The sequence below is a fragment of the Triturus cristatus genome, chromosome 7 (assembly GCF_964204655.1).
Source record: "Triturus cristatus chromosome 7, aTriCri1.1, whole genome shotgun sequence".
Taxonomy (NCBI): domain Eukaryota; kingdom Metazoa; phylum Chordata; class Amphibia; order Caudata; family Salamandridae; genus Triturus; species Triturus cristatus.
This window is the reverse complement of record NC_140590.1, coordinates 461,259,873-461,286,663: the sequence shown is the minus strand read 5'-3', so window position 1 is coordinate 461,286,663 and position 26,791 is coordinate 461,259,873. Positions and strand designations below refer to the sequence as shown.

The window sequence follows — 26,791 nt, the reverse complement described above, 5'->3', positions numbered from 1 at the left end:
AGGCGGGAGGACCCTCCGAAAACGTGACGGCAGGACTTTTCCCTTTTTCCCTCCGTCATTGCAATCTGGCCCCATCATTCTACACAAAACCATAGCACAAGGTTCATTGCACAATGGCGGCTGTTGTGGTTTCCATTCTCACCCCCAAGAAGCATTTGAGGTTCAGTATGGTCAAAATTAGTCGAAGAAGAAGGCATTGAAAGACTTTACAGAGCCGTTCTGAATAATGGATGTGGATGAGGAAGAGCAACATTGTGTAAGACTGAAGATTACTGAAATAGCGGTGGCTTACTGAGGGCTGCCTATGGAAGAAATCATGGCATACACATGCCTCCATTCTAGAGGTACCTGACGTACAAACAAAACTGAAAGTGGTTACCAAAGAAGCCATGTCGAGCATTTTGAATCAGTGTGCATCGCAACAAAAAAAAGTATACCCTATGATCAAGCTTGAGTCGAAATACAAAGCCAGGGTATTCATTCGCCTTGAACTGCATGCCCAAGACACCCACCAGTCAGACTTCAAAGTGAAACAGATGCTCGGCCTCAAAGATATCATCAACTGAAGCCATAACACTCGCTCCATTCGGGGCTGATTTGTGGAACTGGCATAAAACTCACTTCATCTCCAACAAAGCTTTGAGACTTTTCCTTCCCTATTGGAAAAATATCAGTGACTGCATTAACAAGACCATGGGTGATAAATTCTACTGTGAGAGCACCTGTAATCACTTCCTGTATTACATTGTGACAGATGACACCCAAAAACACAAGTCTTTGCAAAAACGTTTAAGATAATAAAGATTGGTATTGTTTTAGATTGGTAAATCTGGTAAACGTTAATCATCATTAGTTAGTTCAATATATTAGATTTTTCAAAACAGTTGCTCCCCAGCATTAAATCACATCAAATGTACTAAATGCCTTAAGTGCATATTTAGATTTTCATAATAGTGGCAGATGTGGAAGTCTTGGATCTAGACATTTGTATACTGCAGGTATTTAAAGGTCATGTTTTTATGTAGATTAGATTTTTAAAAAAAATCTTCAATGGCTTCCACTAAATAAGTAGAATACTCCGTGGTGCTTTTCAAGAGCATAATTGCAACAGCATTTTATTTAATCGTGAGCATAATGATGGCAGTCGCAAAAAAACGAATGCGATCTGTAGCTTCCTTGGGACTCAGTTAATGAGACATAACCCAGGACCTTCTAAGACTGAGCCCTCTGTGAAACTTCGTAGCATTTTGTCATATTAGAATTTTACAGTTTTTTTCCAACCACTATGCCCATGTGTTTATGCAATGTACTTACAGCAACAGTGGTGGAGATAAAAATCTGAATTTTCCCTTCAAAAGTAAAGAAACTTGCTTTTTTTTCGAAGCAGGCAAAACATAAAAGATAACGTGTGCAAAAATGGCATCAAAATAATCAAGTTCTGCAGGCTATATCATAAAAGGTTTAAGGTTGACCTCTGCTTCTGTGTAGTATTTTTAATGTTACTGTAAGATGCCTATTTTTTTGGAACTAGGGTCTCCAACGGGTAGCTCGAAAGCTACTGGTAGCTCGCCAGCACCCTCAAAGTAGCTCTCAGAGTTGAAGCTAAGCCACTCTCAGTCTGTGCACATTAAACAAAGCAGCAATGCTCATTTCAAGACTGTTAGAGTGACAACCAGCCAAATCAATGACAGGGTCTTATGATAACACTCAAACATGCACTGTGTTGGCTTATGGGGTCTGCCAAATGACCATCTGTATCCACTTTAATTCTAACTAAGTCACAACGAGATTGACCATGTTATATATACTGGTCTATCAGTTGTACCACATGTTCAAACAATGCACCAACAAAGAAGAGTGCCAGCAGTTACCAGTGCTGGCCAATCAAACTGCGTGACTGCAGGTACCAGAGTGAAAATGTGTTAGTTGGGAGCATGATTAGCCCAGGAGCTGATAAGAGCACGGTATGGATCCAGGGTAGAGACAATTAAGAGCCTTAATTGCATTTATTTATGTGTGTGTCTGTTTGACATTGTGCCCCTCCCGAATAAACAGTTGTTTCCTCGGAAGCCACGTCTAAAGTCAAGGGTTTTATCTTTGGTGCGATTGTGTCAGTGCATGGCATAATAGTGCCAATAGCATAATAATGCCCATCCTTGGTCACCTTTTGTCAAGCTAGACTATTCTGGCTACCACAATTCACATATTAAGAGCATGACCGGCATACTTTTAGCCATCTCTGGCAGAATGGTGACAGCTTCTTGCATAATAATGGCCATGACTGGGATAGGATGGGGACCCTGGATGGTCTGGCGTCCAGCCTTAGCATAGTGGTAGCTTTGGGATAATTGTGGTTTTAATATTAGCATAACACAGGCATTCCTTGTGTTATGGTGAGCACTTATGGTCTATGATTGTAATACCGGAGTATTTGAAGCTGAATCTGTCCATGTGAGGAATTTTTACATGGTAGCGCTCGATGAAAATGATGTATTTATGTTTGGGCACTTTGTATTTTTTTTTTTCATGAAAACTGTTTTTTTGAAGACATTTTTCTTTTTTCTGGAAAAGGTTTTGTTCTGGAAAATTGAGTTTGCTTGCCTAAAAGAGAAATGTGGTATTTGATGGGAAAATATGTGCATTTTTAATAACTAATATGCTAACAAAGACAAAATATTGCAATTCTAAAACCCATTAAATTTGATAGCCTATTGACAGTAGAGTGTGAGTTGAGGAAACTTACTGCTATGGTTATGTCCTTGGTGCCACAAGGCATGTGAAGATTCAAATGTTAATTCATTACTCGGTGGAGGCTTTTAATATGAATTAACATTTAACTGGCATTTCTATTGGTCACCTTACCTGGAATGCTTATTGGTCACTATTGGTAGTCCTGTTTATGGCGGTCATAGTGTAATATGAATACGTTTTGTCACTATATTACAGAGATAAAATATGCTAGTAGCGCTGCAAGTCTTCGCTTGAGCAGAAGTAGCTGATTATCTGGTGTTGTGCAGATCGGACTCTTCTTGATTTTTTTTTTTGTTTTTGTTTAAATTATTTATTCGAAGCTAATGAAATGTTAATAGTTTTAGTGCAGATAAAAATGAATGAAAACCACAGTTCATTTAATTTTCATAAGCATTTTCATAAGCTGTTGGCCATGTTTCTCAGTAATATTCGATTCATGCATTATTTCCGTCTTTTTGACAGAAACGTGATTTTTAGGTCTTTCTTACGGACAGCTACAGCTGCTTGGCGAGAGCTGTTGAAATCCCACAACATACACATGCATCTACCAAAATGGGTTTTTGGACGACCGATTTCAGGCATTGTCCACTATGGTTCAGCTGCATTTAGGCATTCACTAACAGAGTGGTCAAGTATTGGTATCTGCCTAGCGTTGGAGTAGTGCCTTCCCTTCCTTGCAGACATGTTGCTCATTTGTATCTCCTCGCCTCTCCCCGCCGTCGTACTCCTGCTCGGTATGTGCTCCCCGTCCCTTCATATTTTATTTAAAATCTACATTTTTCAAGTGCCCAGGAACTGCAGAGTTCTGCTGGGCTGCTTGCGTCTGTATTTCTCGAACCTGTATACTTTATTTGTTTATTGTTACTTTACTGGACTGAAATGGCCATTACGAAGCAGTGAATAAACAAGCATTTGCAATGAAATAGGCCTCGCATTTGCGAGAGTTTAAGCTATTGCATTGTAAATGACAATGCCTTTTATTTATCTGTTTTCTGAACCAACACATAAATAAAATGCATTGTCATTTAAAATGCCAATAGCTCAAACTCTGATAAACGCGAGACCTATTGCTTAGCAAATGCTTGTTCATTCTGAGGTCAGGCGGGGAGAGGAGGTTCACTGATGTTTCCAGTGCCAGCACTGTGCCTACGTGCAGGCAATGTCAGATATGGACTGAGTTTTCTTATGTGTATGGTTTTTGGTGATTCTGTGGTGAGGTTCACATTTATTATGCTTGTTCTGTGGTAGGCACAGGGAGATCAAGTGATTTACCCAGAATCACAGAATGCTTGAGCCGTCGCCGAGAGTCGAACCCGGTCCCCCAGCATCAAAGTCAGCAGCTCTGGTGGTAGTGCCACATCCTCTAATAATATTCCGGGAAGGCTGCCTCTGACGGAGTGCTGCTTGTTACTCTGCTAGGTTATATTAGTAGACAGCTGGCAGTCAGGCTGTCTTGCTTTAACGCTGGGAGTACAAAGGCGTGTGAGCCTTGGGAAACCCGGGACAGAGGGAGAGGAAGTTCCAAACTTTACTCCCAGGCTGCGCATGTCAGCCCTAGGCATGCGGTTACTACGCATGCCCGTGCATCCTCTTTGCAAAGCTACCTGCCTCGCTTCTCCTCCAAGGTCATTTCTGAACAGCAGCACAGGCACGCACGCGGTGTTTCAGTGGATAAGCAGAGCCTAGCGTTGTCTGAGCGTGATCCGCCCGACTCACTGTGACTCTAGGAAGAGCCCCGGAGTTCCCCGCTGCTGTGCGTGCGCCCAATCACATACCTGCCCAGTCAACCACCTGTTTTTTAACATAGCAATGACCATAACAATGATAACATCTTTCACGCATATTTGAGTAATCTCTGTAAAATAAACAACACTGGGAGCAATGATTCTTCCACCGATTGAGGGAACGGCTCAGCCGTGAAAGACTTCCACGAGGGACGACTGCCCGCACGCGAAAACAATGGCTCACAACAAATACCGTTGCGCTTCTAAGAAGACGCACTGTGTGCGTTCCACGTCTAAACTGCAACACAACACAGCAAGGCAGTACCAGAATGCCGATAATATTCTAAAATTGGTAAAAAAAATGCCTCTGCATGCCCGCTGTCTCTGGGGTCGTGTGCGCTGAAAGAGAAGCCGTGAACGTGCACCTCGGCTGTCCAGGCGCACGCTGAAAGAGACGCCGTGAGTGTGCACATGGGCTGTCAGGGCGCTAGCTGGAAGAGACGCCATGAGCGTGCACATCTGCTGTCCCCCTTCGGCAACCAAGTCGACCACAATAGATCTCGCCAAGGCGAGCAGCGCATGCGCTACATCGCTAGGCGAGACCTAAAACTAGAGCGTGTTGGAGCGACAATGCAAATGAACGTTATGCAAAGCCAATACATAGCTAGGCACTCATCTTTTAAAAGCGCGACCTACTAATTTTCCCAATGTTTCTTTAATGATACATTAAAAATGCATATGCATGCTTAAAAGTGCAAGATAAAGCTATGTGTAATTGTAAACTGCAGCGTGAACAATTGACTCACATATCTGTACTTGAATATCTGCTCTTGCAGGCTTCTCCATCATGCCGCAAGATGTAGACCAGGGGTTTACAAACCTTTCAGCAGTAGGAGCCTCTTGGGTTCAGTAAAAATCATTGCGAGCTAATAATATTATTAATGCTCTACACACACCAGAAAATATTATTTTATTGGCCACCATAAGCAAGATTACCAGCCCTGATCATCCCAGAGCAGAATTACCAGCAATAATATAAATAATAATTTTCAATGCAATAGCTCCCGCAATTGCGAGATTTTAAGCTATTGGCATTGTAATTGATAATGTCTTTTATTTATGTGTTTTTCAAAGCAAAACATATATAAAAGGCATTGTAATTTCTAATGCTAATAGCTCAAACTCTTGCAAATGCGAGACCACTTTAATGGTGGCCGCGCCCCTTTCTTTAGACACTGCTCGCCGTATTCAGGTTACAGTGAGCAGCGTCTAAAGAAAGAGGCACGGCCAACATTAAAGTGAAAGCGCGTATGGGGGGCTTTTACAGAAAGTGTGAAAAAAAAAATAAAGAAAGCTTTTGTGGTGCAGCCGCTTAAATAAAAGCGGTTGAGCTGTAAATTAAATAAATAAGTGTGGCCACTAAAGTGAATGCGGACCGTTCCATAAATTAAATAAGTGCGACCCCTATAATTAAAGCGGTCGTCGATGGAAATTAAAAAGAAATGACTAATAACAATATAAAACATGGCGGCGTGCTGCGACGTCATGGGTGGAATAGGGAAGATTGCTAAAGAAAATAGTGCTCACTGACTGCATAAAGTAGACTAGATAAAGCAGACAGTGTAACAACACAAGTAAAAAGTCCAGTCATTTTGGGAGGTTACAAATGCAGACAAGGTGGTACCGAAGAGGGACTACTAAGCCTATTCACAAATGAGAAGCAACAATTTCGAAAGGACAGTAACAGTAGCCAATTGAAAAGATGGTCGGAGCTTCTATGCCATACCTCAATACACCATACCACGTAGAGCAGCGCATGCGCTGCCCAGACTCGACCTTAAAAGGCTTTGTCTATTTTGAATGCCTCTACTAGGGTAATACATGATAGTCAAATCTGCAATGCCCCCTAGCACCAGGGTGATAATTCCAAGGTAATAATAAAAGCCATATAATCTCCCAATGCAGCATGATTATCATTTATCAGTTTTACATATTTTTAGGAACTTATTGGCTTTGAAAATGCGCACATTTTCCTCTTGAATACACACTTTTCAGTTTTGGTATATGTATATTAATTCAACCAAGCAAACACTTCTAATTTACAAGGCTGAGCTGAACACAGGAGAGCTACTCCTAGGTAGCTGGCAAGCTACCAGTAGCTCACGAGCTACTCGTGGGAAAGCCTGCTGTAGACTTTTGTTACACTGCCTTAAGTCAGACAGAGGCTGTCATTCTGTTTCTATTCAGGCGCAATGTCTCGAGTAAATAAGCCATGTGCTAGCACTGTGAACATCAGGCCATACAGCATTTGGGCCAAACACTCAAAGTAGTTTTGTTTACATTCTGTTGAGCTGTTTATTTGTATCTCTGTTTCTTTATTGACTTATAACTGTAAACTTGTAGAGTTCTTCGGAAAACGTCAAACATCATTTCACATGTCCTTATCTAAAGGCACATAAGGCAACACAGCAGTTTCTGTATGTTCAATAGGTAAAGGATCTATATATGTACAATGAATGAAAATAAATCAAAAATAATGATTTTGGGTTCAATGAATCCGTTAATCAGATTACAGCAGTCCATAAACACAAAATAAAAAATAAAAATATTTGGCAACATATTTTAGAAGAGGAAATGTGATAAATGGTGCAGTATTGTGTGAATCAGCCAGCTCTCAGCTCACACCTAGTCAAAGTTTGCGTGTACAAAACAAAGCTTCTGTATGGCCACACAACTGTAAATCAAAATGCAGAAATGTGCTCCAATTAATGGTAGTAGGTAGTGGTTCAAGGAATTACAAGTCAGCAGTATTGTGCTTATTCTTTGGGCACCTGTTCTTTTATTTTTGGAATTGAACTTGACAACTTAATTATCAAAATTGGGTCTTTGCCGTCCGTCTCCAGTGCCTTTGATTCTAATTAATTACAGCCCTCCTGCCTTTGCGGCCTAGCTGTCAGTGTCATTGATGGGATTCTCCTCAGACATTACTTTAGGATCCACATGTTCCTACTTTTTCTTGAAGAGTTGTCATCCTTTTTTTTTTTTATATAAGATTTTATTGTATTTAGCACAAAGTCTGCAAAACATTCCACATATAGATAAGGATACACTGAAAACATCTCATTGGGCTTTACAGTGTACAGTGATGGACAGATTACACATTCGCAATTACTACATCTCATCGTCTGATTCATGGTCTATGATTGGAGGAGTACATATATAACCTCAATACACATTCCATTTGCTCCACACTTTCCCCCATTTCCTGGGACAACCCCTATGGACATACGGAGCTTTTTCAGCAAACATGATCATATCCATGTCGTTACGCCAGCATGTCACAGTTGGGGCCTGCGTTGCTCCCCAGTACCGAGCTATGTTTCGTTTTGCTACCATCATCCCCGTTATTGCCCATTGTCTGTCTACATGGTTGAGGTCTGTAGGCTCCCATATGTTCAGAAGGCAGCACTTGGGAGAGAGCGGAACTATACTTCCACTGACTTCAGTGATGATGTCCATTACTGCTTTCCAGTACGATGTGATCCCCGGGCACTCCCAGAAAGTGTGATAGAATGTACCCACCTCTGCACAGTTACGTAAGCAATACTGGTCCGAGGCCCTACCAATCTTATGTAGAGTCACTCTTGTACAGAAGGTCCTATGCAATATTTTTAGTTGTAGGAGTCGTAATTTGGAGGAGATCGCTACCTCCCGTGGTGATGCTATGCATCCTGCCAGTCCGAGTCATCCATGTCTCCGACCTCCGCCTGCCAAGTCACTCATAGTCGTGTCAGGGGGTCTGTCTGATTATAGATGAGTTTCCGGTACGTGGGAGAAATTGCTTCTTTATGCAAAAAGTCAGTCAGGAGTCGGTCTTCTAAGGGGGATGATTCAGGGAGTGTATCTGTCACTGAAAGTGATGTTTCTAGTGCGTGTTTCACCTGCAAGTATCGAAACCGCTCCGCAGGGGGCCATCTCATAGTGCTCCTTCAGGTAAGTAAAGGTGACTACCTTGCCCCCCTTCCATAGGTTCCCTATCCTGAAAATTCCTATTGAGTCCCATTTCTGAAACCCTTTACTATTTCCCAGGGTACCCAGTCTACCAGTGTCCCACAGTGGGGTGTGCCGCGTAAGCTTATCGTTCCATCCGAGGTGTCGTGTCGCTGCGTGCCAGACATAAAGCGTGTGTACCGTCGGCCCAGGAATCCCGTTAGTTTTCCTCTTATTATATAGCATCCTATTCATTCCTCCAGGTCCCAAGGCCACCCTGTCGAAGCGAAATGCTGGATCTGTATCTGGCACATGGAGCAATTGATTGATTGTTGTCAATTGCGAGGCCCAATAGTATGCCCGGATATCAGGCAGAGCAATGCCGCCATTGTACCAGCTCCTAACGAGTTTACACATGGCTATCCTCGCAGGTTTATTGTCCCAGAGGAGATTGGTAATTTCGGAGTTGAATGCCTTGAAATAGGAGTCGGGCACACAGTATGGCGTGTTGTGAAGTGCATATAAGAATCGAGGCAAAGCCATCATTTTAAAAAGAGCCGCCTTACCCAGTAGGGTGAGCGGCAGCGTCTTCCAGTGTCGAATATCACGCCCCAGCCTGTGTAGCGGTGGTTGGAGATTGAGCGCCCGGAACTCGTCCGGGTCTGACGTCACATGTAGTCCAAGGTACTTAAAGCTATCCGTTACCATCTTGACCATACAACCCCGGGGCAGTTTAGGAGGTGGGCCATACAGGACGTAAAGAACCGATTTCTCCCAGTTAATCTTGTATCCCGGCACCGATCCAAACGATCCGGCAGATATCAAGTAGTACATTGAGCGACCACGCAGGAGAAGCTATGTATATCAGAACATCATCTGCGTAGAGGGATAGCCGGTCCTCCCTCCATCTTAAACCTCGGATGGCTGAGTCACGTCTAATCCATGCAGCCAGGGGCTCCAGGACCAGCGCAAATAGGAGAGGCGACAGTGGGCAGCCCTGTCTAGTCCCTCGCCCCAGCGTAAATTCAGTTGAAATGTGTCCATTTGCTACCACGTGTGTGATAGGGTTCGCGTATAGGAGACGTACCCAGAAACAGAATCTGGGCCCAAACCCCAAGTGTTGGAGGACTGCGAACAGTAACGCCCACTCCACAGTGTCAAACGCCATCTTCGCATCAAGAGATAGGATTGCTGCATCCTCCATGATTGCATGTTTCCGACCCAGGACGCTGTGGAGGCGGCGGAGATTCAAGGCAGTGTTCCTGCCTGGTATAAACCCGGACTGGTCCGGGTGGATCAATTTAGTGAGATATGGAGTTTGTCTAAGTGCCAGCGCCTTGGCCAAAATCTTGGCCTCCGCATTGATCACTGAGATCGGGCGAAAAGATGCGCACTCCTCCATGGGTTTCCCGGGCTTATGGATTGCTACAATAGTAGCTATACGTTGGTCCCTGGGAAGTTGACCCACAGTTAGGCTCTCTTCATACATTCGCAACAAGTAGGGGGCAATCCTATCGGCCGTATGTTTGTATAGCTCGACAGGGATGCCGTTGGGGCCGCAAGCCTTGCCTGATTGAAGTTTATAAATGGCTACCTTTAATTTCTCTGTTGTAAAGTCAGCCTCTAGGTCTGTAGTGTCATCTGGAGTGAGCCCTGGCATATGAATGCCCCTGAGGAAGTCCCGTGCTTCCTGCACTGTGGTCGTATTGGTGGAGGTGTAAACCTGCTCGAAGTGCCCAGCCAGTACCGTCATAATGTCATGCGAGTTTCTGAGCATATCTCCATTCTGCGACTTAAGCTCTGCCACCCACCTGTTCGCCCGTTCCCTTTTATCCAACCAAGCAAGGAGTTTGCCGGCCTTATCCCCAGCCTCGTATATCCTGTGCCTAACCGCTGTTATGTGGGTCTTAGCATCATTCAAGAGGTATTCCTTATATTCATGTTGTTTGACTCGCAGTCTATGTGCATTGTTGTCCGTGGGATTGGCTGCATGCTGCGATTCTAACTGGTGTATCTCCCGTTCCCACTCCTCCACCTCCTTTTTTTGTTCTTTCCTATGTCCCTCAATTAGTGAGATGGCGTGGCCCCGGAGGACTGGCTTGTAAGCCTACCATAGGGTGAGAGGGGAAGAGACCGAGGCCTCGTTCTCTGTGAAGTAGTGTGTGGTTGCCATAAGCAGACCTTTGCTAATTTTGGGATTGTGGAGGAATCCCGGATATATGGGGTAAATCCGGCACTGAGCGGGAGTATATGCTCTATATTCTGCAGACACCGGGGAGTGATCAGAAATACCACGTGCTAAATGTGTGACTGACCCAAACCTTCCCACGTTATCCATTGCTGTAAGGATGTAATCTAATCTGGAAAGGCTATTGTGGGCCCCTGAATGAAAGGTGTATTTTCTCATGTGCAGGTTTTGGAAATGCCAAGTGTCAAGCTAACCGTTTGCCTCTAAAAAGTCTGCTAGGTACAGTCAGGAGCGGTGCTGTGGCCGGGCAGGTGTACGGTCCAGAGTGTCATCTAACGTCATGTTAAAGTCGCCCCCAATTATTAGTAGGAAAGAGCCCAATGCCTAGAAGGCCGTCGAGTGCAAGGCAGGTGGAATGTACACAGTCACAAAATTGAGTAGGCGGCCCTCCCATTGTACCACCGCCGCTGCAAATCGGCCCTGATCGTCTTGGAAAGTACTGTGGACCACAAGGGGAAATTGTTTCCTAATCAAGATGCCCACTCCACGGGAGCCCGAAGTGAATTCCGAATGGGCTATCATCTATCCAGTGCTTTACACGTGGATCCCGTAAGTGTCTCCTGTAGTAATGTAACAGCAGGGGTTTTACGTTGTAAGTATTGCAGAACCAGCCCCCTCTTCACCTTGTCACTCAGACCATTAACATTCCACGAGACAAACTGTAGTGTCGGTGTCACAGTGCGTTGCGTCATTTGAATAGGTAATTGTTATTGTTATTGTTATTTGGATATTTGTAAAGCGCAACTTTCGCTCCGAAAGGAGCATCTTGGCGCTGAGCATGCGTATAGGAGATAGGTGGTGAAAAGATCTAGATAGCTGCCAACACATAGGTATCAGATTGCTGATAGACCCAGGTCTTCAGTTGTTTCCTAAAGGGGCACTCAGACTCAATCAGTCTAAGATTAACGGGTAGATTATTCCAAGCCCTTGCTGCTAGGACTGTGAACGTTTTTCCGCCCCTAGTTTTGTATTTATGCCTCGGGATCTTAGCAAGATTGGCCCCTGAGGATCGCAGACATCGTACAGGATCATAATGAATAAAACGATTAACAAGGTATTTGGGACCTAAATTTTTCAAAGTTTAAAAGCTGTGAGTAAGAGTTTGAAAAGAATTCTCTTATGCAGTGGCAGCCAGTGCAGAGAATTTAATGCAGTTGAGGCTGAGGATTTCCTAGGAAGTTTTAACACTAACCGTGCCGCCGCGTGCTGTACACTTTGTAACTTTTTCAAAGTGGACTTTTTCACCCCTGCCATCAACCCATTGCAATAATCGAGTCGGGAGAGTATCAGTGCGACCACGACCGATTTCCTGGAGGCAATGGGGAGGCAGTCAAAAAATTTCTTTAGAGATTTAATAAGACCGAAGCAGCAGCCAGCTGTGATCCTAACATGATCATCAAAAGATAAGGTAGCATCAAATTGCACGCCCAGATTGCGCGCAGAAGACACAGCACTGGGAGGGGCCCCAGAGTCTTTGGGCCACCAATCCCTCGGGCAGAAAGGTAGATCCTGGCCTAATGGTATGATTTCAGTTTTCCCACTGTTGCACTTCAAGTGGTTTTTATTTAACCACTGAAATACCTCAGTGAGACAATTCTGAAAACGCAATTCTGTATCCGTGCGGTTTTTGTCAATGGAGACGACCAATTGAGTGTCGTCAGCATATGAGGTAACGAGGATCCCGTGTGACTCTATCACAGTGAGGAGGGGTGCCATATAGATGTTGAAAAGAAGTGGACTTAATATGGATCCCTGCGGTACTCCAGATGTAGTAGTTTTTTCGCTGGATAGGTAGTGACCCAAAGATACAGATTGGGACCTATTGGACAAGAAGGATTTGACCCATGCCAAAGCTGTGTCTGTCACGCCAATCTCTTGCAGCCTGTCATTCAAGATGACATGAGAGATAGTGTCAAAAGCTGCTGTTAGATCGAGCAGGATGAGGACGGCCTGCTTTCCCTCATCCTGCAGGAACTTGATGGAGTCAGAGAGTTCTATCAGAGCCGTTTCGGTGGAGTGGCCAGGGCGAAACCCAGATTGCTGGGGATGCAAGATGTTATGGTTCTCCACAAATGCTTTTAGCTCCGAATGCACCATCCGTTCAGTGATCTTTCCTAGAACAGGCAGGAGTGAGATGAGGCGCATGTTCGTCAGATCCGTTGGTGATTTGTTCTGCTTTTTCATGAGAGGTTTTACGATAGCCTTTTTCCATTCATTAGGCACAATCCCTAATTCTAAGGATGCGTTTATGATGGCATTGATGGTCGGATTAACTACCTCAACTAGATGATGTAGAATGCAGGGGGAACAGGAGTCGGTAGGTGCTCCGGACTTGCAAGCCAAAATCGCCTTGCGGGTCTGTTGGAGGGAGACCGGTTGGAAACTACCAAGGGAATGGCTATTATCGGCTACATGTTTTTGGGGGCCTAGAGTAGGAGAAGTCAAAGGAGGCGGGAAATCCTTTTGGATGTTTACAATTTTTTTCTCAAAGAAATCTGCAATTTGGTTGCACAAACTCTCGGAGGGCGGGATTTCGGGCTGGAGGGCTTTGGGGTGAGTAAAGGATTTAACTATAGAGAAAACAGTTTTTTGTTTCTGATGGGCATCGTTGATAGCTTTAGTGTAATACACCTTTTTGGCAGCCTTTATGCTAGAGAGGTATAATTTCCTCTGCTGAACATAAAGGGCTCTTGAGACCTCATCATATGTTTTCCTCCACTTCCTTTCTCTTATTCTACAAAGTAAATGGCTCTCAGTTAAGGCCTGAGTGTACCATGGGGCACTAAACTTCCTTTTAGGACAGTTCCCGCGGTCGCCTTTAGGGTCAGAATTTTCTAAAATAATCTGATCCATCCAGACGTGAAAGTTACGAGAATCGGCCGTTACGTCTCCTCTCAATTCAGGGGCCTGAGCCAATAACTGGGTATCCAGCTTGATACGATCAATCACTTTTCTCCAATTTACCGAGGGGGAAGATTGAGGGTGCTTTGTTATTAATGGAGCTAGAACTTGTTTCTTGATGTCAAAGGGAATGAAACTGTGGTCGGTCCAAATTTGCGGAATGGGGGGAGACGTAGTCATGGTAATTAAGTTGGAACAGATACCATCAAGAGTGTGGCCGGCTAGATGGGTGGGTGCAGTCACTAATTGAGCCAGTCCAAAAATATTCAGGGTATGATGGAAGCCAGTAGCATAAGGGTCTGTGCATGATTCCAGATGCAAATTCATATCTCCTAATAGAGTAAAGTGTGGGTAGCGTAACATAAGTGACCCGAGCACTTCATCTAGGGAGTCTAGAAAGGGAGTGGCATTGCCTGGAGGGCGATAAATTAGGCCTCCCGAAAAGGAGGTAGAGGCATTAAGTCTGATCGAGAAGCCAATGCTCTCACTTCCTTTGAGATGGCCCAGATCGAATGTATGACACAAAAATGACCTTTTGACAATGATTGCAACCCCCCCTCCTCGCCCGATTTGTCTGTCCTGCCTAAAGATGGTAAAATCCGGAGGAAGGGCAATAGCCAAATCAGGATTGGATGATTCGTTGAGCCATGTTTCTGTTATGAAAAGGGCGTCAAGACTATAACACATTATTAAATCGTGTATGTCTTGGCTGTGGCCACACAACGAGCGGGCATTGATAAGACCTCCCTTAAAGTTATTGCCTCCGTACATAGAGGGAACGGGAATTTTTGGCATCTCTAAGGGCATCTCGGGAGGAGTCCATTTACAATGTAAACATGAGAAGGGGCCCCGGAGATAATCAGTGGGTGGACAACCCTTACACAGGGCACCCATCTTAGGGCGTAATGCTAATAGGGCCTTATAGTCATACCTGATGGTCAGTGGTTGTTGCCCGGCATGTCCTGCAGCCGGCACAGTCCTGGCGCGGACGGGCACAGACGGGCTTGGCTCAGGCGCGCATCCGGCGCTCCCGCTGCGCCAGCCCGCTGCGCCGTCTGGCCGGTCTGCACATTATATAGAGAGAAAGGAGGGCGTGAGGACGGCGCGACTAGAGCGCTCCCCCAGCCTCACCAAAGATGGCGCCCACCGCCGCCGAGTATCGGCTGAAAAGCGGCTGTGCAAGGTGAAAGAAGGTGGAAAGATGGTGAGGGTGTCAGTGTGCCTGGCTTAAAAATTCCCCTTAACGCTATTAAAAGCCCCCCAAAGATGCAAACATAACAAATATAAAAGCGTTCTAAAATGCATTCAAGATCGTAGCAGGTAAGGAAATTGTCACCACGTTCTGGTACCACGCAGCTCGCAGCCCCAGTTACCCTCACTAGGGAGAGCTCCGTTTAGGCACCGAAATCGCTGGCAGACCCTGTTAAGTATTCCAGGAGGGCGTGAGGACGGCGCGACTAGAGCGCTCCCCCAGCCTCACCAAAGATGGCGCCCACCGCCGCCGAGTATCGGCTGAAAAGCGGCTGTGCAAGGTGAAAGAAGGTGGAAAGATGGTGAGGGTGTCAGTGTGCCTGGCTTAAAAATTCCCCTTAACGCTATTTAAAGCCCCCCAAAGATGCAAACATAAGTCATGGTATGTGTCCCGGCTATTAAACGGATACTGGAATGTACATGTATAGGTGCCCTTAGAGAGATCATTTCTAGGAATGTGCAAACACAAGAACAACATAACCATTGCAACAAAAATCCGTACAAATACGACAAACTGAAATCCCTGTAAAAGATGTCCCTCCCCCGCCTCCCTGCATGACGGACTTAGAACTACCCGCCTCCTCAACTTTGCAGAGCGTTTGTATCCCTTACCCATGTACCTGAGTGGGGTGAAGTTGCTCCTCCCCCGCGTTTCTCCATGCAATGATGCTTGAAATAGTCTTAAACACAAGATTGTTCAGGAAAAGAAGAAGAAAAGTGAGTGGTGGCAATAATGTCTAGTGAGGTGTCACGCTGTGACTGCCATAGTGACCAACCGATGCAATTATGTCACTCTCAATGTCCGGAGGAGATACTGGGACTGTCCTGTAGCTGTAGGGAGTACTCCTATTGCTTCTCTGCCGCCTCAGCGCCTCTCCGGCGAGCCCTCCCATGACGTGGAAGCGGCGCTGTGGTCAGGGCGCATGTTTGTCGCTGGCATGTGATACAGTTTACCATTACGTCTTCCTGGTGCGGTCGTTGGGCGCCAACCCTCCAACCAGTCTCGGGCTTCTCCGGCCTCATGGAAGATCCATATCTTGCCCTCCACCTCTACCCGAAGACGTGCTGGGAATAGCATGGAGTATTTTAGTTCTTTTTTGCCGGAGTTCTCTTTTTACCTCCAGGAACGTGCGTCGCTGTTTTGTGACTGCTGCTGTGTAGTCAGGAAAGAGGGTGATAGTTTTATCCTCAAATCGAACTGGTGGAGCGATCCGTGCCGTTTGCAGGATTATGTCTCGGTCTCTGAAATTGAAGATACGAGCAAGGAGCGGTCTGGGGGGTTCCCTGGTTTTGGCCGACCTCCCGGGACTCGGTGCGCTCTTTCAACTGAGAAGAAATTTGAAAGTCCCTTGGGTTAAAGGAGCTGTTGGAAGAGTTCTTCCACGATAAGATCGGTTGCTCCCCCCTCCGCCCCTTCTGGCACGCCAATTATGCGCACATTGTTGCGCCGCGATCTCCCTTCATACTCGTTGAGCTTGTTGGTAATGAGCTTTGTTCCAGTTTCTAATTCCTTCACTCTTCTTTGAAGTTCCTTGGTTTCAGTGCAGAGATTCACAGTGGTCTCCTCAACCTCTTTGACTCTGGCGTTCATGTTTTTGAAATCCGCTCTAAGCAATGAGAGTTCTGTCGTGACCATACCAATTTTCCCATCTAGGTCAGTATGGACCCTATTCAGGTCGGTGAAGATATCTTTCAGCGTGATCTCCCGATCGTCAACAGTAGACGTGTCTCCAGCAGGTTACTTGGAGTGGGCAGTTGAATCAGTCCGATCTTTGGTGAACGCAAACTTTTCCAGCTTAGATTGCGGGAAGTTGCGCTGTCCACGGCCCCCTATCTTAGACCTCAGGGCCGAGCACACTGTTGAAGTGACATTGGGGGCAGTACTCACCGCTGCCAGCCAGGAGGGTCCTGCGTTCCCGCCACCAACTATGGAGTGTCAGACTACCCTTCACCACATTAGACTCGGTAGGGACGTGATCAGCACGTTGTAAGTGTCTCTGTGTGCGTGCACTTGGAGAAGCAGCACTCGGGCCCCCTCTGTTATTAAGTCCGGAAGTCACGTTGTCGCACCACAGGTTGGCTGATCACCTTATTGGTGCCGTCTCACCGCTTCAGCTGGGTCTGGTGGCACCGGTCTGACCCTGATGGTCGCTGCACTAGGTCCCAGTGTGAGCCTCTCGGAGCTGCCTCTTTCCCTATAGGCAAGAGCCTCTGCGCGGGGAGGTTCGGTTATGATGGCGTGTTCTAAGGTGAGTTCTGGGCTGCTGAGCAGTGCATCTGCCAGTCTCTCCTCCCCGCATGGGCACTTTCAATAATCTAGGCCCTTGCTTTCGGCCCTCGTGCAGGGCTTGGCTGCAGATGCAGCAGGCCCCCGTGGTTCCGCCTGGTGCCCGACTCCTAGATGTCTCCTGTGATGCTGCCGAGGTGTGCAGGGGCCACGGCCACCTGTTGGTGCTGGTTGCGCCGCATCTCCCGCAGCCACAGCGCGAGACGCCGAGCTTCGGGCCGCGTTGCAAGTTGCGGCCGCAGCAGTCACTGCTCAGAGACGGGGGTGCGCGAGCGGGTCTCACCTGGGGTGCCAGCTACGTAAGAGGTTCACGCAGGGCAACTTCCACCGCCGGCAGTCGTCCTTACCGTAACCTGATGAGCGGGGCGGCCGCCCTCTCCCTCGTGAGACTGGCAGTGCGGATAATCGAGGCCCCGGCTTCACAACCGCGCTTAGGCCTTAGCTGCAACACACGGCGGTGCGTCGTAAAAGATTCTTTTCGGCGTAGGATGCGATCACCGCTTATCACCCACTGCGATCCTGCACTCAGGCCACCACTACGATCTACGTTGGGACTGTGGAATAATAGTTGGATTAGTCAAGACGCGGGAAGGGTCTCAGAGCCCCGTTAAGCAGCAGCCATCACGATCGGCTGCTAGCCACGCCCCCCCCAAGAGTTGGCATCCTTGACTTCTTTCTCTCAGGTCTCATTTCTAGTCCTGATGATGATCCTACATCCCCTAATGGGTTAAATCACTGTTGATATGTAGCTTCTTGAGCCACTTCCTACAAACATTACTATTGAGTGTGAGCATTCTTGCCATTTATTATATTTTCTCTTTTAAAATATGTTGTCAGAAATCTGAAAACAAATTTTGTATTTACAGCCTGTCGTTATCTTATTCACTGATCCGAACATCATTACTTTTGATTATATATATATATATATATATATATATATATATATATATATATATATATATATATATATATATATATATATATATATATATATATATATATATATATATATATATATATATATATAATCTCTCTCTCAAGGTTGCCCCTATTAAGGCGGCCACCACGGAGAACCTTCTGCAACGAGGGCTCCGGTCTGGTCAGCTTCCCACAGTCACTTCAGTAAAATATGCGGCTTGACGCGTTTCTGGCTAGCGCCCTTGATCACGAGCCAAAGACACTGCACAAATGGCCCATTGTTTTCCACCTCTGCTTTATTTAAAAATAAGTCCCGCCCTTGTGGCACCAAACTCTCTGCAGTGGCATCTTCATGTGGGGCGACCTCAGTGATTTATTTATATATATATATATATTCACTGAAAAAACCATAGGTTTCACACATGTTATAGTTAGCGGAAATTTTACTGATAAAAAACCAGTGAAATTCCCCCGTTATAGTTAGTGCAGGCAACTATAACTCACGCGACCGCAATCTTCTGCTGATGCTAATACTGTATTTAGACACTTATTTGCCCATGTCTTCTTCCATACATTTTTAGCTATACATATATTACAAATATTTTTTTTTCATAAAGACACATATGTCATCAGCAGAAGATTGCGGTCGCGTGAGTTATAGTTGCCTGCACTAACTATAACGGGTTTTTTAAATGCTAAGTTACTTTACGCCATTCGTGCGCGCCCACTTAACGCAGTTCGTTCCGTGCGCGCACGGTGCGCTTCGCGCACCGTGCGTGCACAGTAAGCACGCGGTGCTTACTGTGCTTACGGTGCTTATAAGCCATGCACAAATGGTGCGCTTCGGGCACCATTTGCACACGGGGTGGAGAGAGTGTGGATAATTTTTTCTTTGATTATTTTTGTTGAAAATATTGTGGTTTTTTACACCTCTGATAAGCCCTGAACATTTGGTGGCCTGCGGCCACCTAAAGCACAAGGGGTGGGGTGAGTGTGGATAGTGTTTTTTTTTTTATATTTTTTACCGTACGCGTACAGTAAGCGTAATCGGCGAAATTAGCGAAAAAATAAAAATGGCTTTTTTGGCCTTGGGGGGTCTTGGGGGACTCCCTCATCATGGCTATGTGTGTGTGAGCTGTCAAAACAGCTCCTTTACATGTGTATTGGTTTTAATTAAACAACCTAACTCTCAGTGCGAGAGAGAAAATGGCGGCCGCCGCTTCCTGGTTTCGGCCGATTCGAATGTTTACTAAGATCTAAGAGCCAATCAGAATCGCGCTCGCGCACGCCACCGTACGCGTACGGTAAGCTTACGGTAAGCGTACCGTAAGCTGGCTCAGATATATATATTGATTTAAAGGCTATTTTCTCAGAATCTACTGAACAGATTTACACCAAACCTACAAAAGGCACTTCCTTGACCTAGGGACTACCTCTCTGCCAAATTTCTAGTAATTCTGTTCAGCCGTTCGGGCTGTAGCCCTGTCTAAAGGTCCTATGGAAAAATGCATGGGAAAAACGCGTTTTGGGACCCCCCTTTTATCTCAGCCCCCGCTTGACGAATCCCCCCGAGACTTTCAGGGTAGGAGCGGAGCGTAGCGCCCCACCTATTTTGAGAAATTCGCGAGGATTCGTCGACCGGCGCCAAAGTTATTCAAAATAGAATGTTGCGGATTTCCTATGGAAAAGGGGTCCTAACTATAACTACCTACTGGCGACCGCCAGTAGGTAATATATATATACACATACATATACACACACGTTCATTATTAACATTTGGAATTCCGTTTTTTTTATTGTCTATACTTAAAATGTTTAAAGATTCAAAGGCTAAGATTTAAAATCATATCACTGAAGAACAATGATATTATGCAGTTGGAATGGCAAAATGGATACCAAGAAAATCCATTAAGGCATAGGAGTTAACGCTCTAGCAGATGAATGGGTCATGGAAGGTGCTGATGGACAAGCGTCCTGAAATGTAAATAAAAAATGACCACCATGGATGTGACATAGGCCCAGTGAAGGCGCTAAGCCAAAATGCTTCTGACGTGATTTTTTTTTATTTTGAATGTACCTGTATGCTTATTTTGTCCACACAAGGTCTTAGATCAGTGGACAAGATAGCTGCAGCATGGATTGGGATGGATTACTTATATATCTATATATATCTATATCTATATATATCTATCTATATATATAAAAATGCATGGGGAAAACATGTTTTGGGACCCCCCTTTTTTCTCGGCCCCCGCTTGACGAATCACCCCGAGACGTTCAGGGTAGGAGCGGAGCGGAGCGCCCCACCTATTTTGAAAATTTTGCGAGGATTCGTCAACCGGCGCCAAAGTTATTCCAAATAGAATGTTGCGGATTTCCTATGGAAACACGGGCCTAACTATAACTATCTACTGGCGACCGCCAGTATATAATATATATATATATATATATATATATATATATATATATATATATATATATATATATATATATATATATATATATATATATATATATATATATATATATATATATATATATATATATATATATATATATATATATATATATAATATTTAGAGTATACAATAGGAAAAGCTAGGATAAAATAGAAACCTGAGGTAACTAATAAATAAGGAAACACAGTGGTTACTGTTTTATTTATATATATATATATATATATATATATTATCAATACGGTGGACATTTATGTTAGATATATAAGCCCATCCAGGGCAGTATAACAATAAGGAAGGTTGCAATTTGTGTATGATTTTGTTCACAATGTATACACAGCTATCCATTTAGTAATGGCCGACACTTTGACTGAATGAAGTCGAGTAGTCCTCTCTCTATGTCAAACGCCACCACTATATTTAAACCTGTGTCATGCCGGCGCCGGCCTCTATTGACAAAGGCGGCCAGCCGAAATGCGTCTGTGTGTGTATATACTTTATCCAATTAAAACTTGGATCTAAACGTTCCTGCGAGTGCTGGTATTTCGATATCGTGAGCTGTGGATGAAAATCCGACGCGGTGTCCGTCACCGCGCTGAAAGCACCCGATCGCGAGTGCGAGGGAGTAAGACGGAAAGTCAAAAATGTGATGTTTAAATCCCTGCACCATCAAGAGAAGCCAACGCAACATTGTATCATTGACAACAACGGACGCCTTTACGTGAGTGAGAAGTAAAGCGCGATAGTGAGAAAGACCGTTAAACGAAACATCGTATCACCAGTGACCAGCGGGCGCCCGTAACAAGGGCAAAATACAAAGCGCGGCACCGGAGAAACTGTTACAAAGTAACGCTCAGCTGAGCGTTTTAACGGAGCTCTTGACAGACCGAAGGAACGCGATATACATTGTAAGAGGCAACACGCTTTGAAATAGCATGTTTGATGAAGAGGCACGACGCGAGGCAGCCACAGAGATTTTCAAAAAGAGCAAGGATTCACAAGGCAACGGAAAACATAGCGGAGACAGCCGTGCAACATCCAGCGGTCGTAATTTACTTAAAGACCAATTCTCCCAACTTGAAAGACTGTATGAACGCGAAATTCGCAAATGGTGGGAGGCCACCTCGCTCCAAAACTACATTGAGGTCGGAAGGATACCACGGGGGCTAAGAATCTACACGGTCCCCTCATACGAAAATCCTAACCCGCGGCTACTTGAGGAATGGGCTGAACACACAGCAACATCATCTAAAGGGATGCTAATCATTCTTATCAAATTTGCATGGAGCGATAGAGAACAGATCTTGCTGGAAGTGGATGAATTGGAGAAGCAAATTGCCGAGAATGATGACAAAAATAAACAGGATGAATTACGTGAAGAAATGAAGAAACGCTTGAAAGCCTACGAACAAAAGATTAAACAACGTAAACAGGATAAATTCGAAAGGAACGAAAGAGACTATTCTCAAGGTCGCATTTTAACATTTGCTAAAAGATACGATCAACCGAGAAAACAGCTTTTGAGTGATAAAAGAAAACTCGTCGTGGAACACAGAGAAACTTCGGAATCAGAAGTCACCGCCATTGACCAAAGCGAGGACGAAGGAGAACGCAGAGCCTCAAAATCGACACCTAGTGCTGCCTCCATACCGGCCCCTTTTTTGGAGGAACTCCAAGTTATCAGAGAAACGTGGGGCAAAGCAGGAAGAGGGAAACCCCCCGAAAAGTCACGACCAAGACAGCAGAGAGCAAACGTCGGACGAGGAGAGGTGGGTGGCGCAAACAGCAACAACGCTTCGCCAAGGGTGACTCGGAGCAGAAAACAGTGGAACGAAAGGTAAATACGGACAGACTCACAGTTGTTAACCTAACACCGAGAAAATTGAGTAAGGAAGAAGAGGAGGTATTACAATTAGGTCTGAGCTTCTGTCCCACGAGACCTTCAGAATATACACAAACTAAAATTGATTTATTCAAATTCTGCAGAAAAATAAAACTATTAAAGTTTTTCAAAGGCAAAGAACGAGTCACTCAGAAACAAGTTATGGAAATACCTAGAGAAGACAACCTGACAGCAAGTGATGTAGAAACTTTGGCGGTTCTAGAGGATTTGGCAAATGAAGGAAACCCCGTATCTCTAATTTCATCATCTATGAGAAATATAAATCGGACAGGGGAACTGCAAACGAGCCCTGGGAGTCCCTTCAAGCCGAAATCGAAATTTTGCCCACTCATGCCAGCAGACTCGATAGATGTATTTACGGATGTAGTTACAAAAGATCTTCTCAAACTCCGCAATCTCAATAGCAAAGGGAAAAGCGGAGGCAATATTACAGAACTGCATAGAAAAGCAATTGCCAATCTGAAACAAGATGAAACCATTGTTTGTAAACCGTCTGATAAAGGCGGGACTGTGGTTCTTTTGACTAAAGACTATTACATCAAAGAAGCTCTGGCACAATTGAATGATGAGAGGTGCTATGTACGTGTTACCAAAAGGGCATTTGAAGAAAGCGTGAACACATATAGGTCATTGTAAAATAAATGGTACCACAGAGGAATGCTGAACAAAGAAGAATTCGCATACCTGGAATGTAAACATCCCCTAGTACCGACCTTCTACCATCTCCCCAAACTACATAAGAATGCGGTGCGTCCACCAGGCCGTCCAATCGTTTCGTCAATAGGAAGTCTCACGGAACACATGTCAAGGTTCGTGGATTTCTTTCTGTTTGATTTTGTCAAGGAACTTGCATCATACACAAGAGACACTAAGGATTTTTTAACTAAGATTGAAAGTCTTGTCTGGGACGATGACATGGTTATGATAACTCTTGATATTTCAAGCCTTTATACAAGTATTGACCATCTCCAAGGACTAGAGGCAGTGAGATGGTTTCTAGGCAGAAAATCAATGAATCTAGCCGAGCACAATAATATGATTCTAGAATTTGTGGAATTCTGTCTGTGCAATAACATTTTCCTTTTTCAGGATCAATTCTTTAAACAGATATGCGGGACCGCGATGGGCACCTGCTTCGCCCCCAGTTACGCGAATCTTTTCGTGGGCTGGTGGGAGGAGCAGGTGGCCTGGGCAGTAACAGGTGATTCACAGTGGACCCACAGAATCCCTAGTTGGAACAGATGTATAGATGACCTATTTATCATCTATAGAGGCACAATACAATCGGCCACGGAATATATTGAGATTCTCAATATGAATGAGCTTAACCTTAAATTCACAGGGGAGGTGAGCACGGAGGCTGTTAATTTTTTGGATTTGAGGGTGTTCACTGCAGGCGGAAGATTGTGCACTATGTTGCACAGGAAACCGACTGCAGGGAACTCTGTATTACATGCAGACAGTTGCCACTCAATGAAAACAATAACGAGTATTCCATATGGTGAATTACTTAGAATCAAAAGAAATTGTACACGCCCCTGTGACTATAAGGCAGCAGCTAAGGAAAGTATGAATAGATTTATGGTGAGAGGTTACCCAATGGAAACCCTTAATGAAGCCATGTCGAAAGCAGAAAAGAAACCCAGGAAAGATTTGCTTATTGGTAGTAAAGTAAATCTTCAAAAAGAAAAAGCAAAGAGAAAAGACAGTGAAACTAACAGTTTTAGGATGATTACAGATTATTCAGGAGATGCGGCATCAATCAGAAAAATCTTTGTGAGAAATTGGCATATTCTGAGATCCGACCCAGTGATAGGGAAGGACCTACCGAAGATACCTTTATTGACTTTCAGAATAGCGAAATCCCTTCGAACCATATTGGTTCAGAGTCATTGTAAAAGTGACAGTAGAACTTTACCGTTTGGTAAACTTACAGGATTTTATCCCTGTCTTAAGTGCAGGGCTTGTAAGAATAGTCGAAAAGTACTAGATTACAGAGTGCCTGGAGTGAGAGAACCAAGAAAGATAAGGAGCCTGAAGAATTGTAACACAACACACACGGTATACTGTCTGTTATGTCCGTGTGGGTTGCGTTACATCGGGAGTACGATCCATCCCACAAAGATTAGAATCCTGGAACACCTCAGGGCCATACAAAATAAGGACCGCACCTATCTGGTGGCGAGACATTTTGAGAGGTTCCATGGAAGCAATAGGGATCTTCTGAGTTTCTTTTGTATGGATCAGGTACCGATAAATGTCAGAGGGGGCAACAGGCAATTACAGTTACGCAGACTGGAATCACGATACATTATTGAGAACCAGACCAAAAAGCCGGGCGGTCTCAATAGTGGGGAAGAAATGGCTGTACATTTGTAATGTTTTCTGGATGATAGTGATCCTATGAGTTCTGTATGGTAGGCTGACAAGATGTGATCAGGACAGTTATGGAGTTATGTATTATAATATGTCTTACATTTGATATGTTGTAAAGAGAGGACCAGCCCATTCAGGGCACAATTTGCGTTTTAATGTTCAGTATTATCAATAAGGTGGACATTTATGTTAGATATATAAGCCTATCCAGGGCAGTATAACAATAAGGAAGGTTGCAATTTGTGTATGATTTTGTTCACAATGTATACACAGCTATCCATTTAGTAATGGCCGACACTTTGACTGAATGAAGTTGAGTAGTCCTCTGTCTATGTCAAACGCCACCACTATATTTAAATCTGTGTCATGCCGGCCGGCCTCTATTGACAAAGGCGGCAAGCCGAAACGCGTCTGTGCGTGTATATACTTTATCCAATTAAAACTTGGATCTAAACGTTCCTGCGAGTGCTGGTATTTCGATATCGTGAGCTGTGGATGAAAATCCGACGCGGTGTCCGTCACCTCGCTGAAAGCACCCGATCGCGAGTGCGAGGGAGTAAGACGGAAAGTTAAAAATGTGATATATATATATATATATATCCACTGTAAATGAAATGAAATACTAGCATTTGTAAGGCGCACAGCTACCTCCGGAGAGGTGCCCCGGCGCTGGGGGCCGTCGGGAAGATTAAGCGAGCTATTGCCCAGAGTCACATGGTGCTGGGCTAACCTGCCGCCGGCACCGGGGATCGAACGTGAACCCCGTGGTCCAGAGTCAGGCACCCTGGCCGTGGCGCCACACCTCTTCCACGGTGTGTATATATTACAGTAACCTCTGTGTTTCCTTATGCATTAGTTACCTCAGGTTGCTGTTATATCCTAGCTTTTCCTATTGTATACTCTAAAACGTTTCTAAAGACAAACCACTGAGGCATAGTTTTAACATGCTGTAACATGATGGACTAAGACATTAACTCATCAAGGATACTTCTGATCAAGGGCCTCCAATAGAATTAGATGCAACACTAAAACAAGTACAAATAATTTCTCCACACAGTTTCACCCTGCATCTATTATGTGATCAGTAGAAATAGCACTCACTCCATCACAATTTGAGATCAAGCGAAATGCAACGCAAAAACTAGTTCCAAAAATGTTTGAGCCCTTATGCCATATTTTTTAAATAGGTAAGGATCCAGGTCAAGAATCATTTGCACTCAGTTTTGTGGCCAGTTTAACACGCGGTGTTTAGTGAGCACATAAGTGTTTTAGCCACCATGCTCCTATCATTCTACTCTTTCTCAAGCACCATTTTGCTTATCAGCAGCTGCTCACAAATTATAAATAGCTTATCATCACTTTTGTGAAAAAGAGACTCAATAAATCAAGCAGATACTCAAAATTCGTGGCCTTAGCAGGGATTTTTATTTTACAATTTAAAGTAAGTAGTTCACTTGCTAATAACAAACATATTTTTATTTCCCCACTCAGAATTCCTTGAAGGAGGTGTTGGCCATGTTGAAATGTTGTTTCGGTGTAACTATTTGGCGTTAGTCGGAGGAGGAAAGAAGCCCAAGTATCCTCCCAATAAAGGTATTTCCCTACTTTTATTTTGCTCTAGGGTAAGGATCACCTGACTTGCTCTGTCAAAAAATACATGCTAACCAATTAGAAAAGGTATTCCTACTCTCTCCAGTCTGTACACATCCTGTTTGATTCTAGAACTGTTATATTACTGCTGTACATTTCACGAGGAAATCACGTTATGTTATTAACATGTATTGCTGTTAGTAAAATTATGTTTGTGACATGTGTAGCTGTAGATACAAATGCTCTGCATACTCCTGCCATCTAGTGTTGGGCATGGATGTGTACAACTTGTTTTCCTATAAATAAGTCTTGCGAGTTTTTTCTATAAATAAGTATTTCCAGCCACAAGGTAAGGGGACTCCTATGAGTGGTAATGCGCATGGGCATCTGGTCCAT

General features: G+C 44.5%; 1 protein-coding gene across 2 annotated transcripts in view; it reads left to right on the top strand.

The window, feature by feature from the left end:
• Nucleotides 1-26,791, top strand: part of WDR45B (WD repeat domain 45B) — a 524,626-nt gene that overhangs the window by 184,555 nt on the left and 313,280 nt on the right. For both annotated transcript variants that reach the window (XM_085616786.1, XM_085616787.1), the window contains one exon: nt 26,297-26,398. In XM_085616786.1, the coding sequence (XP_085472912.1) occupies nt 26,297-26,398 (102 nt within the window). The remainder of the gene's footprint in view (nt 1-26,296; nt 26,399-26,791) is intronic.